Source organism: Cornus florida, unplaced genomic scaffold, assembly GCF_030987335.1.
Source record: "Cornus florida cultivar Cherokee Brave unplaced genomic scaffold, ASM3098733v1 CherokeeBrave_3.0.0_Hap2_Chr04, whole genome shotgun sequence".
In the NCBI taxonomy this organism is placed as follows: Eukaryota; Viridiplantae; Streptophyta; class Magnoliopsida; order Cornales; family Cornaceae; genus Cornus; species Cornus florida.
The window spans coordinates 104,730,150-104,749,598 of NW_026775574.1; the positions used below are offsets into that span (position 1 = coordinate 104,730,150).

Genomic DNA, 19,449 nt, shown 5'->3' on the forward strand with positions numbered 1-19,449 from the left:
TCTTTTAATACCATTGAGAAAAATAAATGAATACTCCTACCACAATATTACAATAATCAAAGCAAAATTTGTACCCCAATTTGTGAATGATTCAAAATTTGCACACCATTTCTTTCCATCTCGGGCAACAAAAGAGAGTGTTAACAAGTTCATACATAATCAAACTTTATGGACAATTAGCATTGCATGTGTACGTGCACATTAACAAAAGCTTGGATTATAATAATAGTTTGACCTTAATTAATTTTCTGATCCTTTTATATAGTAGTAGAATTCTCTTTTACTTCTTTTATACTATAATAATATGGATTGTGTACTATGTGTTCGGTTCTTTCGATAAACAAAAAATTGATTGAAGAAGGAATGAATATGCAAAAACAACCTAAACGAGTGGAGAAGATTCGGAGTCAGCACAAGAATATGCAAAAACAACCTAAGCAAGTCAAGAACAACACTACCCGGGTAAAGTATAAAAAAAAATAAAGGAATACAGTTCTGATAGTGGGCATATTTCACTTTGAGAAAGTTTGGCGACAAGCTTCAGAAACAATGCATTACCGGAACTTGATATGTGATACTCCTTTTAATGAATTTTTTATTATTTATTTTTATAGAAAAGTAATTTTTTTTAAAGTGAATTTAAATGTTTTTATTGGGAAGAATACCAAGTGTCAAAATACTCTCTAAATATTATATATTTTCTCCACAGTTGTAGGCTATCCTTGTCCAACTTCAGTATTAGTTTCATATTTATTGGGGTTGGGCTGCACCTCAAGCCAACCCGAAACCAAAATTTAATATTATTTTCATATTTATTTAATATTTTAAATACATCATATATAATATTCAAATTACTATCACTTTTTTTCTTTTCAACTTACTTTATTTAAATTTTAATTTATTAATTATATATTGACACTTTGGGGGATTAATTTTCTAAGAATTTGTTTGTAATTTATTAAAAAATTGTAATAATTTTTTTTAAAAAAATTACATTTAAGAGTAATTTAATCTAAAACTAATTCAAGGTCAGTGTGGTGATTGGCCATTACTCAAATTCTCAATCAGAGTTGCAAAACCTAGTTTGAAAATAAAAGGATGAGTTGGATTCAAGTTTGGTAGTTAGAATTGAACATTTTATATTTCGAGTTAGGCTCGAGCTATATCTCTAACCCGTCCAACTCATCCAAGTTGTGGCCTTACCTTTGTTAGGTGGGGCTCCCATCCAGATCCGCAACCCATATATATATATATATATATATATATATCCGCAATCCATAGATACCCATTCACCTTCCCATTTAGATCTGATATGGGACAAGTCATCTTTATAACACTCTCTCCTACTCGAACTCGCAATTCTCTCATTACAACTCGAGCCACCGTGCCTACCCGGGATGGGGGTGACTGAGTCTACCTCTGATGCCAACCGTAAAGGCCAGATTGGGTGCTTTGCGGTTCGACTTAAAAACTTAAACTGTTATGTGAGATTAACACCCAACTCATGTATACCCATTTATTTTCTCATCGGAATCCGATACGAGACAAGTCCTCCTTATAAGCCCCCTTCACAGCTTAATACGTAAGAAAGATGGAATAATGTACGAAAATTGGTAGCCTTTTGATCCATGTCATCATTGAATATAATGTTATTCTTTTTGGCTATTTGTATTAAACTATCAGAAAGGATAATGAGAATATACGTATATAAGATAACAAGACTTTTTATGCTGCATAAAAATCTGATTACATGGCCTCTTTAAATAAACACATATATAAGACAAAAGATAAACATCCGTAAGATAGAGTAGTTCAAGCCAATTTATTTGAATTTCAAAAACTACAAAGATAGAATATAAGTCTGAATTAACTTCCAAACACGTAACATAAGTTTGACACACCAACCACTGCCTATCGTTAAGGTTGTACTTAGGATGGGCTTAATTAGATGGATGTGCTTAGATGGATGGACTTTATTCCAAGGATGGGCTTTATAAAATCATCGTATAAGGGACGTATAACAAAAAGATAAACCACCAAACATGTGAAAACATAGAGTGGAAACGCCTTCACGGAGAGTTTTTCCTTGACAAGAAGGAAATGGCTTGCACAGAAGGAGCCTAACATAGCGACTATGGAGGCTAGGAGTGAAGTCAAAGCCAACACAAACTTATGGTGAGGAAAGGACCCCAACTCTCTCCGATGCTTGCTTGGGAAAGCTGAAAGTGATACGAAAAGGATGATAGATATAACCGAAAAGCATAGGGCAAACAAGGAGGAGATTGCGAAGAACAGAAATGCTGGCTGATTTTCCAAAACTGGAGATCCTGTGTCTTGGTTGGCGCCACCGGGCACTGTAGTTGAAGTGGTGAAGGCCACTGTCGCGATGAGGGTGGCGACGACGAGACATGCGGTGGAGGTGCTTTTGTACCATTCAACAGCGGCTTCGAAGAGGTCCTCGTGTTGTTCGATGAACACTTCCTTTGATGTCTTGCCTGCGTTGTTTTTGTTTTCATGTAAATGCAATGGCACGGACTTCTTGACGAACTGCAGTGCATTTAAACCAGTACATTATCATTATCATGTAAATTCAAAGATTATAAAATGTTAGGGATTATTATATATAAACCGTGCTAATGACTCATATTTATTATTTGATGGAATCAAAGTCTCATATAGTTTCGAAAAAATGAAGATATGAAAAAATGTTGTTTACCCTCACATAGATATCATATATATTTAGCATATAGGTACCACTTTTTGTGCATGCGGATACCATTTTTTGTCAACAGATACCACTTTTTGTGTTGTACAAAAAAAAAATTAAACTCGATGCATAAAAAGTAGTACCTATGTGAATAAAAGTAAAAAAGTGATACTTGATGCACAAAAAGTGGTACCTATATGCCTAAAACTAGTATCTCTGTGAGAGTGATCAGTCTTTTGGTCAATTTCATTTTTTTGAAATGACGAGGCTTTGACTTTATCAAATAGTAAATATGAGCCATTAATACCATTTATATGTAATAATCCCAATGTTTTTTCATATGTGTGTGTGCGCATATATATATATATATATATATGTTTACACACAAATGTATATGTATGTATATATATACATACCAGGTACCAATTGATTTCACGTTGCATCTGCAATGGGGCGGCTGCAGTAAGGAAAGGGCTAATTATGGCAGCAAGGTGCAATGCAGTGTTGCCATTGTTATCCACTTCACCAAATATAGCGTCCAGTCCTTTCTTTTTCGCTTTAAGGTTGAGCAACATGTTGTATATACGGGGTTGCCTATATTCTGCTGCCAAGAGCACCGCGTTTTTGCCATCAGAATCGGTGTCATAAATGGCCAACGTATTACATTCAAGGTTTTCCTGCACCACTTCTATGATGCCTTGCTTTACAGCGACTAAAAAGGGCGACACCTTACTTTCCATGCCTGTCATCACCGAACACATCACATCCATGATTCAATTCTATAAACTATATATACATATATCTATGTATATACATAATTGTGTATACATGGACTTTTGGATCCTTATTTACTATTTTATGTAATCAAAGTCATGATGTTTCGAAAAAAAATAGAGTTGATCAAAATACTGATGTAAACATGAGAAAACGTTGCTAATCCCTTAACATTTTTAGGTACCACTTTTGTGTATGTAAGTACTATTATTGTACATAGAGGTACCATCTTTTGTGGACGCAAGTATTTGGTTTTTTTGCAGACCATTTTGATGCATGGTTTGCACACAAAAAATAGTACATGTGTGTATAAAAATAGTATTTAATTCTGTGCAAAAAATTAGTACATACCATCAATATAAGTGATACTCATAAATAGTAAAGGGTGGTTTGGGCAAATGAACAATGTCTTTTTATGTTTACGTCAGTATTTTGGTTAACTCTATTTTATCAAAACATAGCGACCTTTACTCCATGAAATCTTAAATGCATAGTAGTCCAAAATTTCATACATATGTAATTATCCCTAATTTAATATCTATGACTGAATTTTGAAATAGAACATTTTCTTATAGCTAGTTAGTGCAATGATTGAAATGAAACTATTGATGCTTTAATTACCATTGTTGGGCTGTTTCACAACTGTGTCTGTGCCATCACTAGTTGACGAAGGCGGCTTTGGTTTGACATCATAATTATATGGAGAGTCGCGGTTGAGAAGTTCTTTCATAACCTGGACGGACCATGTGTGCTTCTCTTTTTCCATCTTAATCTTCCGTATCTCAGAAGGGACTAACATATACATGTTAGACACACACACACATACATATGTTGATTAATTGTTAATGACCTTAACTAATTATATATGCATGGATCATACTGTACGTACCAAATATTTTCATCATCTTTGATATTAGCTTGATGCACTTGCCATATAGGCGATCTCTAAAAGCTGAAATTCAGTATAAAAGAATTAATTAATAATGCTCAAATACGTTCGTGATGTCATTAAGTATGATAATATATATAATCATTTATCATGTCATTCAATTTTACTCACATAAATTTAGTCGAATGTGTTCGACTGTGTGTCACTATTCATATCTTAATTAATTTTTGTTATAAGTAAGAAAAATATATTACTCATTAGCTTACCAAAAAATATATATTAATTAATTATAATTATTGCCTTTAAATTTAGAGATTGTGTTGGAATACTAAAATCACTTTACTATAAAGGTGGATACTTAAATTATTGGTTAGTACTGCATACCTACTCATTTATATTCATACATTTTTCTATCTGAATTCGATATGGGACAAACTCTCCCTTGTAACACTTACTATCTTTGAAGCCGAACCTTAATATATAAAAGAGATTATGAATGTGGGGTTTTAATTAAAAAGCTCACCTTGTTGGTTCCGATTAACTAATCCATTGCCATATGCTTCCGCGTCATTCTCTTGAGTATTTTTTCCGAAAGTAACTGACAGTGAAAATAATAATAATTTGCTCAGTTTCAACTTCAACACTTTATAACACAAGAAAATAACTAAAAAATCATAAATAAGTTTAATTTTATGCTTGAACCTAGCTAAAGATAACCACTTTGAAATCAGTCACACTGAAAATATACAAATGGAGAGGTACCAAATTTTCAGCTCAGGAACTCAAGTTTAAACTTGAAATCAGTCACACTGAAGATATATATATATATATATATATATATATTAAAAAAAACACAAATACACACCAAATAGTCGAAAGAAGTTGATGCAGGTATGGTAGTTCCCTTGAGTATTGATTGGATTAACCTTTACGACTTCACTCTCCAATCCATTAAGTTGGTCATAGCTAGTTTCCGCTTTGCTGAGCTCAACAACGGATATACCTTTGCAAATAACAACGGGTATTACGTATATGAAAAATGATTTTAAAGTCGGATAGTTAATTGTACATAATTTTTGCATTCTTATATTTTGCATAAATAACTAATAAATAATATTTCGGCAAGGACTAATTTTTCGACCTAAGTATCACTACTCTAAATAAATATATAACTACGGAACATGTATCAACTTCTGAAGGCCGAAGGAGACAGATTAAGACTTACAATGATCATAAATGAATTGTTTGAACCTTCCAAGATCACTCCCACTCCTGAAGGCCGAAGGATTGTTGGCAAGAAGATGGAGAGGAAAAAGTCCTTGTCCATCGATATGGTTCACAAGTTTGTCGTATCTAATAATTATTTGAAATGCCAAATCTGTCAAGGACCGAAGATAAATATATTGTCAAACAAATAAATTAATGTGTGATCAGTGAATAAATTAATTAATGACATAAATTAATCATACATATATATATATATTGTACATCCGAATATTGCATCTTTCTTGACGTGATTAAATTACAAAATCAATCATAATTAAACACTATATATATTCTAAATTTTGTACAGATATCTAAGTTGGTATATGCATCAAAGTTATAGGTATTATTACGAATACATGGTGTTATGTATCCATATTTATCATTTGACGGAGCTAAAGTCACAATTTTTCGAAAAAATGTTGACATGGATTAAACTACTCTTACTATTTTCAGATACCACTTTTGTGCATGTACATACAACTATTATACACATATATAGGTATCACTTTTTGTACACATAGGTACCCCTTTTTCTGTGTAGAAAAAGTGGTATATGATAATATGGTCTGCACAAAAAATGATACACACTTTGTTTCTTTGAAAACTCAAACCCTCACCATCTACTTTGGGAGGTAGAAAAGATACAACTGAGTCACACAACCCTTGATTAAGAATGGTACATCTGCATGTGGTACGTACATGTAAATATATAGTAAGAGTAATTATCAATGAACCCCAAAAGAAGGTTAGGGTTCAAGTTACAGAAGAGACAAATGTGTTTGAGTATCAGTATTTTGATCATTTTGAAACATTATGACTTAATTTGAACATACGTTCAGTTACATCACATATAGACATATGGACAATACTCAAAATATATCAAGAGTAGTGCATACCAAAATGGTCTCCACGGACTGTGGAGTGAAGAACAGTTTCACCACCATTCCCTCTGCAATATTCGTAGCCTCGCTCGGTGCCGCAGATGGAATGGAGACGAAGAAAAGCGTCTCTGTTACCGCGCTGAGCGGCCAAGAAGAAAGGAGTCTCTCCCTTATTGTTCCGAACACCGATTAGCTCAGAGTCTTTACTCGCAATGCAATCGCACATCCTGTCGAGTCCCAGTGATGCTGCAACATGGAGAGGGGTATTCCCTCTCTCGTTTTTCACTCTCAGAGCCTCCACATTCGTACTCAGTGCCCACACTAGCCCTACAACAACATCTTGTTTCCCTTCCGAGACAACAATGTGCAACAAGGTGTCCCCTGCTGTGTTGACCTTGAGCTTGTGAACCTCTGGGTGATCCTTGTACAACTTCACCACTTCATTCCAAGCACCTTTCTTGGCATTTGTGAACAGGTAGCTTTCCTTAGATGCCGGTCCGTGTATTGGCACCTCCATCACGTCGTTTGCGTACTGTTGCATTTATATAGTCGGTGAGACAATAGCTTACCAAGGCGATGATCAGTAGCTGGTCCGAGAGGATGATCAACCACACTGGAAGTGAGACACGCAGCAATAAAGCAATATATATAATTTTTTTTCCCGGTAAATAAATTGTTTTGCGATAAATAATATACATAAATTCACCACTTCATTCCAAGCAGTATAGAACTAGCAAGCTAGGGATGGAAGAAACAGGCGAGCCGGAGCTAGACGCTGTATAGGAATATTACTTTGCCACTTTATTGATTTCTTGAAATAAAAAAAAAAAAATTAAGGAATAAAAACCCTCATATCAGACAACTATATATTTGCTTTTATGTTAATTTTAGGCATCACGTAAGTTTGTTTCAAGATGACGTTGGAGATTGGATACTTTACTTGTAATTTGATATAATCCAAGCTTTATTGGTCCCGCAATTCTCATGTTCGGCAAGTGTCGTCATCAAATGTGGCCCCACTAAAGTCTTTTTTATTTCTATTATATACATACAATTTTTATTAAAATCTTAGTACTGTCCCACTAAATTTTTTATAATATATATATACTTGTCTTTTACTTTTTCTTTACTACAGTCTAAAAAGAAAAAAAATTCTCTTCATGAATAAAACAATATAAAAATCGAGGAATAACTCTTTTGTAACATGTTTGTGTAACATTGTTTTTGCTTTTTCGATAAATGAGAATTAATGGAGAAGGAAAGAATATTTAAAAACAACCTAAAGAAAGCTTGAAGCTTTGGACAAGCAACACATACTGACGTAAATGATGAGAAATTATTACATATTTCGGATTACATGGTCCCAAAAAATCATAACAGGTAAGTAAAAATATAAATAAAGATAATGTGTGTTTGACAAGTTGTAATTGACATAGACCATGCCGTTATAAAGTCCCTGAACCATGTAGCTATATAGTCCAGAACAATGTAAAATTTTCTCCAATAAGACATACAAGTTTCATGACAAGTTAACCCAATCCCAAACTTGTCTTCAAAAGATATTATTGTAATTTTCTATACCCATCCCACATCAAAATCGGGTGGGTTGACGTTTGGGTTGCCCCACTGTGAAATTTTTTTTAAATTTTTTTTTAATGCCATTAAATGAATTTAGTCTAATTAAATTTAAAAAATATCTGAACTTTTAAATAATTCACTAAAATTAAAGTCCTACCACAATACTACAATAATCAAAGCAAAATTTGTACCCCAACTTGTGAATGATTCAAAATTTGCACACCATTTCTTTCCATCTTATGGGCAACAAAAGAGAGTGTTAACAAGTTCATACATATTCAACATGCTGTTGCTTTACTAATCAATGAACCTTGAAACCTGGACAAATCTAAGACTGAATTAAGCAATAAAATGCTTCAAAAAGGATGATTTGGCAGGGGCATAGACAGATTGTTGTACTCATCAACCACAAAACACTATAAGAAGAATAAGATCCGTTTCCAACCAGAAGTATTAACATCTCAAACTCATTTCAGCTTAGATTTTGAAGAGCTCTTCAGAGGTTTTGCAAGAGGTCGAGGCGGGGCACTTCTCATAACCTTCTTTACGTCGTACTTTACAGAAGAGAAGGCACAAACCAGCACAATCAACATTGTCGGGTAGACAAAAACGGCTTTTGCAGGATCTGTGTTTACTGGTTTTCCAAGGATACCTTCCTTGACAAGGCCCCAAATTATCAGAAGGGTCCCGAACATGCTCATCCTTCCAGGTTTCATTATACCCACAAGTGCCCCTGCCACAGAGAAGTAGCTTCCTGCAAGAACCTGGTCAAAGAGCATTGAGATTAAAGACCAAAAAAAAAAAAAAAAAAGAGAGGGGCTTAAAATTAGAATCGTGGTAAGAAGGCTTATCCAAATATTCATTCATGGGAAAACACACAAAGGAACATTGTCTGGCAAGTTTTGCGGATATTTTGAGGAAGAGAACGAAACCAGCAGTTGTGGCTCGTTCATGTTCACTTACATGATTTGAAGGATTTCAATATACTTCATGTTTATCTGTTTGAAATCTAAATGTTCCCAAGCAGCCACCAAATTGGATGAACATAAATTTACTCAATCCTGTTTTTGCAAGTGATATCAAGTACCGATCACTCAAATTATTTATATAGGAGGCACTGAAAGAATAAAAGATAAAAAGAAATAAAGAAATACGAAGTTAAAACATGGAGAGCAAAGTGAAAATGGAAAAACGAAAATCAGGAAGCAATGGCTCCAGAAATACAGGAAGTGACTGTCAGGGTAATGTGTGCCAACTATAAGTTATGGACATCCAGAGTCTTTATAAAGTTGGGTACAAAATTCATGTAACAAATTATACTACAGTAGTGTATATGTAACATGTATCTGAGATAATGGAGTACTGTTAATTAACAAATGATTGACCCCTTTCTGATCATAGCTCATAAGTGAGAAAGTGAAAGTAGATGGAAATCAGCAGGTATTGGGAGGAACAAGAAAATAATCAAAATAGACTAAAGTGATGCCTGAAAGGGATGATTATTTGTCGTATCCAGAGATTCCAGAGATTATTACCAAAAAACAGAAATGACAATAATACTATCAAAAACCTACAAAGAAGGCTTCAATTCTAGAAATCAGCAATATATAGCCAAGAAGATCTACAAAACCAAAACTGGATTAGAAAAATCCAATTATAAAACTGTTGCTAAGTGCCCTCAGGGAAGAATTTTATTGTATAAAAATGCCCCTAAAACATAAAAACATCATAAACTAGAGTCTGAAATCTCGTGTCACGAGTATTTCAATCAGCGAGATAGACACTAATACTGGCCATGGCACTACCACCTCTGTTACAAAAGGACACTAAGCCTGTGATGTGTGCGTGTGCATGTGTGTGTGTGTCTCTCTCTCTCTATATATATATATATGAACATGTACAAATAGGGATTTTTTACGTAAATGTATGTGTGTGCATGAAAATTTCTGTGTGTTTTATTGACTCTACCTCTGCCACAGTGCTGATTTTGGGAAGTCACAATCACAAAAACACAAGGATGCACATAATAGACTGAATGTTGATTTAATTTGTTGAGAAATACCAGAGAGAGAGAGAGAGAGAGAGAAATCTGAATGGGTGTGTTTACATGTGTATGTGTGTCGGTAACACACGCAGTGTATTGATTGATGGTGTGTTAGTTACTAGACTTTGAAGATAATACAACCGATTATTTAGGAAATGGAACTAATGATTGGGATGGTGATTGGAGGTAGGTTCAACAGGGACAGTAGCAATTCAAGTGATTGATGGATGTTGGGTCCATCGGCCACCGAAATTGTCTTTACTCGTAGTAGCAACAGAAATAGGTGGTGATAATGGGCGGATGGGGCATATAGTAGTGAAGAAACTGATAGCTATTTATAAGGCGACAATGGTTTGTAATGATGACGGTGGCTTGAATTATGGAGGTGGTGGTAAACCCGTTCTGCCCCTTCTCTCAACAGTACAATAGCTATTATTACTTTTTCCTGTTTTGGGTGCAGATTGGGGATTAGGGGGTAGGTTTGTTGTGTGGTTTGGTATTCATGCATGAAAGCAATGGCAATTTCCTCTTCAAAATTACTCGGGCTTAACAGTCGGTCATTTAGATACTATATTTCAAATCTTGATGTTTTTGGACGGAAAAGTTCTCTAGTGGGTTTTTTGGTTTGGAGAAGTTTTTTGAGGGGATGTTTAGTGCTTTTACAAAGTAAATTCAGGAGAAAGTAGAAGTAAAGCACACAAGAGTCAAGACAAAAAGTCACTTTTCAAAACAAAAAAATTTGACAGATGGGCTGCTATATTCAATTTGTCCCCATAACAGCATAAGCACGAGAGAAAGCAGGGAAATGAGCTTTTGAAAAACCAAACCTCTAGACGTTGTAGATCAGTTACTGCAGAAGCTTCCTTCGCATAAGTCAGGTTGTAGATGTTCAGGAGATTATCCCAGCTTGGAACAGTCATGTTGCTGATGAGGCCATTTGTAATGGCTCCAGGATAGAGAAGGCCCTTCACTACAGAAACTGGGATGATCTCACTTGCAATTAACTGGGAAGAAGTGACCTGAATAGGGGTTGAACACATACCACTTCTACATGGTACCCTGATAAAGTAACATAAAATTCACTAAAAGGCTGAAGAAATAGCATGAAGTATATTAAATTTTTCTTGGTTGCCATTCATCTCCATGATAGAGAAGTATTTATTGTCCACCTACCATGGAGAAAGGCAAGTGGTACATACAGATTTACCAAATAATTATGTTAATGATAATAGATCTCAAGACAAGATCAATACAGAAAGAGATAACATACAAAGGAAAACAAGCAAATAACTTGGACACAGTAAGAGAAAACAAGTTCAGCGGCATGTGGGCTTCTGATACCCACATTTGAGCAAGGGTGATCTCAGGAGACGGATCTTAGGGATCTTGAAGTCACCAGGTGACAGTCAAAAGCTTAATATTGTACGATCACTTTTCAAGAACATTAGACACCAACAACTGACAAGATAACATTGGAACTTGAAAATATTATGCATGGTAAATATGGAATGTTTAGGTGATATGACATAAGGCTTTTGCATTTAAATGTGGCATACTAGACTTACACCTGCCAATGATTCATTATAGATTTCAACTTGTTCCAATCCCTCCAGTGGATTTAATGACCTTCTCATACTTATCAAACATACCACAGATCAACCGGTTGGAAATTTAGAACACCTAGAATTTTATACTAATATATTATGTAGAGAAACAGAACTATGAAACACTTACATATGTCTGATTAACTAGATATTTGGTGTGCATGATTAGCACAACTAAGTTATATAATCTAATGATTGGATTGAAAAAAAAAATATATATATATATATATACACACATATATATATTCCAGATAAAATATATATATATATATACACACACACATATATATTCCAGAAATTTTATCAAACTATTCTAACACTAAAAGTAAGTTGATATGCCCTATATAAAACATATCATAATTATCTCATACATATGTAACCTACTTAAACCAAATCAAGATATGGAGATGGGTTCAAGTCTAACAGCAACCAATTCACTTAAACAAAAGCAGAAGTCATGTCTACCTACTCCGCCCTCCCAGTGCCCCGCACTAGTAGGAACAAAACTGAATAATATTTTTTAAAAAAGGTCAATTAATCTCAAGACTTTTTGATAGTCATACATAATTTGTATCATATTAAGATCAAGTTACACAGAAACTATGTCAAAGATTTAAGATCTGTCCTACAACATCACAATAGGTAAATTAGATTTAATGTTAATAAAGGTTAAGATCAGCATATATAGAAGTTTTAAGATCAGAGAGAGTGTGTATATAATTAAATTAACAACAGAAGGAATTTTATCTTTCATTGTTTAGAGAAAAATATTACATGAACTTCTATTGAAATAACTCATGAGCTATGACATATATATTTTTTTGATAAGTAAAAATATATTAGAAAATCGTTCAAAAGGGGAGCTATGACATATATAGGAAGCTTATTTTTAGATACAAGTCCATTTAGTACCTTAATTTTAGTAGGATTAAGCAAATAATGCCAGTGATCAAATGGGTAAAGTTTAGAGAGCAAATAACTTGCAAAAGTAAAATTTTCTAGTACAATTTCAACACAATTCATTCTATGACTAATTATACAAGGGTTCAGATCAATTTGACGAATAGACCGATAGAAACCTAACATTTGCTATGATGAGAGAAGTAACTAAACTTCATGCTAATAAATAACTCTTTGCTTCAATGGTTTGACCCAACTTATTTGGGTTGGTTTACTACTTGCTATGGTACTTACAAAATTAAATTAAATTAAAACCAATACTGAAATTAATTCAAGTACAAGTCTGAAACAAATATGCTAGGTATGAATGATTGCAAAATTTATGGTCTTTTTCTGGTAACCATTTCTGTAATAACAAACAAGTTATACTCTGTAGATCAATTACCAACATTTTGATAACAAAAAACAACAGGGTTATCATTATTAGAGATACAATAAATATATCAAACCTAGATCTAATAGTACCACCGGAAACAAAATGGAATCTAATTATAGTTAAATAATACTTCATTAGTAGTTCACCTTTTAAGTGTGTACAAAAATCTCACAGATTCATCAAAACAAAGAGCATCTAAATTCTAAACACATGATGACTAACAAGTGTGAGCAAACCCCAGATTGAAGAACAAGTTGGGTAATGAAAATTTTGAGAGAAACAGAGAGAGACAGATCATAGAAATGAAAATAAGTAAAGGGTATATAGTTTTTTTTTTTTTTTCTTTCGTTTTTTGACAATTTAAATTTGAAAACCCAATGGCTTGAGACGAATTGGGTTTGAGTGGTGTGAGAGGTTTTACCTGAAAAGAGGGATCTGAAGGATGATAATGAAGAAATATACGCGAGATGCGTAAGTCGAGAGATTGCTCAACCATCCTTTCGAAGATGAAGAAGTTGCCATTACAGAGAAGAAAGTCTAGAGAGAGAGAGATTGAGCTTTAGAGAGAGGAAGAGAGAACAGTGCCAGGCGTTTCTGGCACTTTAAAATTGAAATCAATCATACGCATATAATACACATATTTCTCTTTCATTCTTACGAGGACGTTTAATTTTTTTTTTTTCCCTCATTGCTACAGTAAATAATTAGTATTTAATAAGGTTTAGCTTGATTAAAATAACTCCTAAAACCTTCCAATAAGGTCCTTAGGTAACAATTAAATATATCTTAATAATTACTAGTAAATCTCTATTAGAAATTATTGTGCGAAATTTACCTAAATCTTTTGAACTTTTTGAAATCCTATGACTCAAAATAGTTATGAAGGTGTATTCGGTTGACAGAGTTGGCAGGAATTCGAAAAATTTTTAAATTTAGTTTTTAAATCTTATTTTTAATTTAAATGGTGTGTATATTGTAAGTCAATATATTTATTGAAAAAAAAAAAAACAGTTATGAAGTTTCCAAAAAATTCATTATATTAAACCCTTCTAGAAAAACGAAAATAAAAGAAAATTAATGGCAGTTGCAAAAGTTGTCATCTGTACACGGTCATATGGTGTATTTCCCCTTAAAACCCTTCCCAATGGATTTTCATTTCCTCATCCTCACGAAGCTCCACTTCTTCTTCTGTTGGCATCAATAAAAAAAATATATATATATAGGCACACAGAGAGAGCTCAGCACAAGAACAACGATGGCTTCTACCTCTTCCTTCCATTCATCCACCATGACTCTACGATATCTATCAGCTCCACACAACAATCGCCTCTTGGTGGGTCCTCACGGTCTCAATCCCAATCTCGTCCTGCCACGCCACTCCTTCTCTCGCTCCGTCCTCACTTTTTCTCGCCGCCGTCGAAACAACACCAACTCTGCAATCACTTCTTCATCCTCCAAGAAAAAGAAGGTACAAACTTTTTCTCACCTCCTCTAAATTTAACCTTGTTTGGTTGCCCAGAAAACAAACTGAGGTAGATAAACCAAGTGGAGCAATTTAGAATTGTATGTTCAATTTTTTACTAATTATGCGGATACGGATTGTAAAGGTTTCAGCTATGAAGGGTAGTGAGATAATGGCATTTAAATGTTTGACTTGTTTTTTAATTTAATTGTTAGGGGCAAATTTTTTGTTATCTGTGTATTTTGCACAATCATTTTGGCTTAGAAACTTTCTGCAGTGATAAGTTTATCTTCTATTAGTGTAAACTCTTGTATTGCTTTACATCTAGTTAGTTCATTTTAAATGTTGGAAAATGAGTTAAAACTTAATTATTTCAAATCCAGAATCAGTTTGGTTTTAATTGTATGGTTACAGGGTTAGCCCTGCCCATTCATTTGATATTAAATCTAAACTTAAGAATTATACATGCGTGTTTGTATTTATATTTAGGGTTGTTACAGCATAAACTTCACTGAAAACGAATGGGCATTGAAAACATTCCATAATTTTAGTTTGATGTGAGTCCTCATCATTTTCCAAATAGGTATTAGAAATTTGCATTGCAAAAGTCTGCAAAAATTGAAGGAATTGGGGATTATGGTATCCTCGGTTTTCCCTTTTTATGTCTCGAATCACCCTTTACTTTTTATGTCTCAAATCACTCACTTATAAGATGAAATGAATTTGAAGGAAGGCAAAATGCAGTTTTAAATGAACAATATAGCCTTATCATGCACATTCTTAAATGCCAGATCAAATAGTCACCACAAAGTTAATGAATGCCCCGGCAATAAGCCTATTGGAATATCAAATATGAGTTCGCCACAGGTGCATTTAGATAGGCTATGCTTAGGTCAATGCTTTACTTGCTGACACCTAATGAAGGCAATAGGTCGTTTCATTAGGTGACATGATACTTGACTTCACCACCACAGGTGCATTTGGACTCTGATGGATGTAAAAGTCATTCATGAGCAATTTTCTTGTAATTTAGTTGCATTTTAAATGAATCAAGTTATCATGTATACATTCTCCACCATGCTTATATTTTCTAGGAACATAAAGTATCACATTTAGATCTCACAAGCTAGATGTGGTTTGACATTGTTTCTCATCACTGGTGTTGAGCAAGTGTTCAATTTTCACGGCTGGACTGTATCAATTGCTACTCATTTTCTGTAGAACTTCTGAGTTGCACACCTTTCTTTCTTTCTTTTCTTTGTCTTTTATCTTTTTTCTTTTTCTTCTCCAATAAGTTTCGTATAGTTTATTTTTTATTTTCCAGATATAATTTGATTGTAGGAATTTTTTGGATGCTACGGTATATGATGTAATTTGCTTTACATATATATATATATAATTCACAGAAAAATTCGTCTCATAATGATATCAAAGAGGATGATGATTCAGATGAAGATGCATTCGAGGCACTTTTTAATCAGCTGGAAGAAGATCTTAAAAATGATGACCCATCTCTAGATGATGGTGATGATGAGATAAGTGAGGAAGATCTTGCAAGGCTAGAACGTGAGTTAGAAGAGGCACTAGGAGATGATGAACTATTGGGAGTACTTGATTCAACTGAGGATAAAGTCAATGATGGAGCTGAAGATTACAATGATGAAGAAGAAGAGGGGAAAAAAACGTTGAAACTTAAAAGACAGGCATACACTTTGAAGAAGGACCACCATAAAACTAGTGTAAGTATCTTTGCATTGTCATCTATGCGTTAAAAATAGTAATTGTATTGATAAAAATGCATGCTATGTGTTCCCATCAAACTAATCTGTAGGAAGAATTTATAATTGTGGGGGTGCTCACCACATTTATTTATTTATTTATTATTATTTTTTTTTATCACAGAAAAAAACGTCTCATAATGATATCAAAGAGGATGATGATATAGATGAAGATGCATTCGAGGCACTCTTTAATCAGCTGGAAGATGATCTTAAAAATGATGACCCATCTCTAGATGATGGTGATGGTGAGATAAGTGAGGAAGATCTTGCAAGGCTAGAACGAGAGTTTGAAGATGCACTAGGGGATGATGAACGATTGGTAGTACTTGATTCAACTGAGGATGATAAAATCAAGGATGGAGCTGAAGATTATGATGATGAAGAAGAAGAGGAAGAAAAACCATTGAAACTTAAAAGGTGGCAACTTAAAAGACTGGCATATGCTTTGAAGAATGGCCGCCGTAAAACTAGTGTAAGTATCTTTACATTGTCATCTATGCATTAATAATAGCAATTATCAATTGGTCGATATGATCCGAGAACAATTTTTTCGGTAAAAATGCATGCTTATGTGTTACCATCAAACTTATCTGTAGGAAGAAGTTACATTCATGGGGGTACTCACCACCTACATTGTTTAAGTTGTTCTCTGGTTCCACAATAATGGACCCCTAATGTTACAATATTAAGTTTCTAATTGGTCCAGAAAAACTTAGGTACCAGCCAACCAGGTGGAAATCATTAAAGCAAATTAATCTAAGGTGGGGCATTGCCTTTGTGGAACTCATGAAGTGCTTCCTATATGGTGCTGTGCTTTACAGCTTCTTGACTCTTATCACTTCAATATGTCAGAAAGCTACTTGGAAATTTAAAATTCGCCTTATCAGCTAGGACCATAACCAGGGCAAATTGTAGGAAGCTAATCATTGAGTTTGCTGGAGATTTGAAGAGCATTTAAGAAACTGCCATCCTGTTGAGAGGATTAACATAATGCTGTAAAATTTCTGCTTGAATAGAATAACAGAGTGAATCAATTAGATCAGTTTGGTTGTTTCAAACGAAGGCTTTCTACATAAGTTCATTATAATATAGGAATATTTCATTGCCTTCTACAACTATTAGTTCCTATTGATATTACCAAGTTCAGCGCGTATTCATATTTTGCTTAGAATTAGTGACCGTTTGCAGTTGCTGTTAGAGAGCTAAATTTTTTTTGGCTCAATAGAGCTTTTAAGCGAAGTTAAAGATTCTAGTTTTTATCAAGTAGAGGGAAAAAATATATAGAAAGAGTATTTGTGGAAACCAAATATTTTTTAAAAGTGCTTTACATACCATGTTACCTATAACACAAGAAAAGCTACAAGAAGCCAAATGGGCCTGTAGTCCTGAATTGTGACGAAATAGTGAAAATCTAACAAAGGGATAACAGAAACAGAGAATTCACTTTATTTCGTACTTTTCTTTCTGGACTTGTACAATGGTGTTGACATTCTTACCTACAATGTTATATCTTCAATGGTCTATTCTAGTTATGCTTACTTTTTCTTGTCTTGCAGATAAAAAATCTTGCTGCCGATCTGTGTCTTGATAGAGCTGATGTTCTCAAATTACTTCGTGATCCCCCTCCAGATCTTCTAATGATGAGTGCTGTTTTACCCGATAAACCTGTTTCAACAATCTCAGAGCCTGAAAGCAAACCCTTGGAAACTGCTTCTTTGGAAACAGAAACAGAGACAGAAACAGAAATAGAAACAGAAGCAGAGAAACCTGATGCGAAGGTTGAACCAATTCACGTCATGCAAAGCAGATGGTCTGCTCAGAAGAGATTGAAGAAAGTGCAGGTTGAAACCCTCGAGAGAGTCTATAAAAGAACAAAGCGCCCAACTGTGAGTAAAGTTTCTTGTACAATGGTTATGTGAATAATTCATTGGTCAACCCACTTAGAATAGGTGAATTGGCACTGAGCCTCTACACAACTCATGTCTCGTGTTAAACTCCTTGGAGCCTTACGCTTCCACCCTCGACTAGCCCAATACCTGTGGTTTAGGGGGTTATTGTAGGTATCCAAAGCATTTAGTCCCACACTTGACGTGGTAGGGACACCCTACTTACCCGGGAAAAAATGGTGGAATGCTTGAATTTGTCATCAGTAACTAGGTAGTAATTAGTACTTGCTCTCTATTAAAAAATAATTTCTGGATACAGGTGACTAGTTTTCCACAATATATACTGAAAAGAGAAAAAAGAAGGAAAAAGAAAATCAGATTTCTGTATTGGGTGTGAAAATATCACATAGAAGTGTTGTTAAGCCACTTTTTGGGTTTGTATGAAGTGACATTAGGAAGAACAATTTTTAGGCTAAATTTCTGAAAAATAAATAAATGGTGAATGTCTAGAATCTAGGTCATATCCTTGTATTAAACTTAACTGGATTCCTATTAAATAGTGCATAGAAATGGAAGTACCACCTCATTGTGTCAAGTTCTATTACATGCCTAAGCATTTATCTGATTATTTTTTCATTTTTCACATTTCCTTAGTAAGGCAATTAGAAATCACTATCCCATCGGTATACGAACATTTCTTTCTGTACATCTGCTTCTTGTCACTGGTGTCCAAATTCTTGTTATTTTTTTTAAAAAAAAATTCGTTGGGAATTAAGTCTTGTGCTTCTTGCTGATCGGTAAACAACTAAAAAGTTTTGCTCTCATTGTTGCTGGAAATCAGAAGGTTATTTATACTCCCTGTTCAATTACATCAATGCAGAATGCGATGATTAGCAGCATTGTACACGTGACTAATCTGCCTCGTAAAAGAGTTGTGAAATGGTTCGAAGACAAACGTGGAGAAGAAGGGGTTCCTGATCGACGCGTTCCATACCAAAGGTCTACCACTGAAACTGTCTTTACCTGAAATTTTGATCTTCTGTTAAGACGACACTGTTGTAGTGTATATTCCAGAACTGATGCAGAGTAAATTTATATAGATGTTGATGCTTTTCATTTCTTCTTTTTCTTCTTCCCCTCTAGATTTCTTAGACTAACTGCTCTTTAACTTGACAAGAGCACCAAATTTAAGCAGCAGCAGCAGCAGCAGCAAATAAGTAATTAAACACCTAAATGAAGTC

The 19,449-nt window shown here is 34.2% G+C and overlaps 3 protein-coding genes across 3 annotated transcripts; 1 reads left to right on the forward strand and 2 right to left on the reverse strand.

Moving 5' to 3' along the window:
* Positions 1 to 1,803: 1,803 nt before the first annotated feature.
* On the reverse strand, positions 1,804 to 7,545 carry LOC132304452 (uncharacterized). Its single transcript, XM_059802130.1, has 8 exons — positions 6,533 to 7,545; positions 5,596 to 5,748; positions 5,236 to 5,373; positions 4,894 to 4,968; positions 4,371 to 4,433; positions 4,103 to 4,273; positions 3,124 to 3,449; positions 1,804 to 2,547 (listed from the first exon to the last, which is right to left on the reverse strand). Exons 1-8 carry the CDS (start codon positions 7,056 to 7,058, stop codon positions 1,945 to 1,947), a joined length of 2,055 nt encoding a protein of 684 aa, XP_059658113.1. The 5' UTR covers positions 7,059 to 7,545; the 3' UTR covers positions 1,804 to 1,944.
* Positions 7,546 to 8,299: 754 nt separating this feature from the next.
* LOC132304453 (uncharacterized) lies at positions 8,300 to 13,689 on the reverse strand. The gene is made up of 3 exons (XM_059802131.1): positions 13,501 to 13,689; positions 10,967 to 11,198; positions 8,300 to 8,859 (listed from the first exon to the last, which is right to left on the reverse strand). The coding sequence occupies exons 1-3, from the start codon at positions 13,599 to 13,601 to the stop codon at positions 8,563 to 8,565; spliced, it is 630 nt and encodes a 209-aa protein (XP_059658114.1). The 5' UTR covers positions 13,602 to 13,689; the 3' UTR covers positions 8,300 to 8,562.
* Positions 13,690 to 14,206: 517 nt separating this feature from the next.
* LOC132304454 (protein OVEREXPRESSOR OF CATIONIC PEROXIDASE 3-like) lies at positions 14,207 to 19,327 on the forward strand. The gene is made up of 5 exons (XM_059802133.1): positions 14,207 to 14,547; positions 15,948 to 16,280; positions 16,444 to 16,794; positions 17,879 to 18,208; positions 19,089 to 19,327. The coding sequence occupies exons 1-5, from the start codon at positions 14,335 to 14,337 to the stop codon at positions 19,233 to 19,235; spliced, it is 1,374 nt and encodes a 457-aa protein (XP_059658116.1). The 5' UTR covers positions 14,207 to 14,334; the 3' UTR covers positions 19,236 to 19,327.
* Positions 19,328 to 19,449: the final 122 nt, after the last annotated feature.

Coding starts and splice junctions, on each gene's coding strand:
- LOC132304452 (XM_059802130.1), bottom strand. CDS start 7,058: ATGCAACAGTACGCAAACGACGTGATGGAGGTGCCAATACACGGACCG. Junction 4,969..5,235: donor CAACTTCTTTCGACTATTTG/GTGTGTATTTGT, acceptor TTTCACTGTCAG/TTACTTTCGGAAAAAATACT. Junction 3,450..4,102: donor TGTGAAACAGCCCAACAATG/GTAATTAAAGCA, acceptor CGGTGATGACAG/GCATGGAAAGTAAGGTGTCG.
- LOC132304453 (XM_059802131.1), bottom strand. CDS start 13,601: ATGGCAACTTCTTCATCTTCGAAAGGATGGTTGAGCAATCTCTCGACT. Junction 11,199..13,500: donor CTTCAGATCCCTCTTTTCAG/GTAAAACCTCTC, acceptor TTACTTTATCAG/GGTACCATGTAGAAGTGGTA. Junction 8,860..10,966: donor CTGATCTACAACGTCTAGAG/GTTTGGTTTTTC, acceptor CTCTTTGACCAG/GTTCTTGCAGGAAGCTACTT.
- LOC132304454 (XM_059802133.1), top strand. CDS start 14,335: ATGGCTTCTACCTCTTCCTTCCATTCATCCACCATGACTCTACGATAT. Junction 14,548..15,947: donor CATCCTCCAAGAAAAAGAAG/GTACAAACTTTT, acceptor TATAATTCACAG/AAAAATTCGTCTCATAATGA. Junction 18,209..19,088: donor AAAGAACAAAGCGCCCAACT/GTGAGTAAAGTT, acceptor ACATCAATGCAG/AATGCGATGATTAGCAGCAT.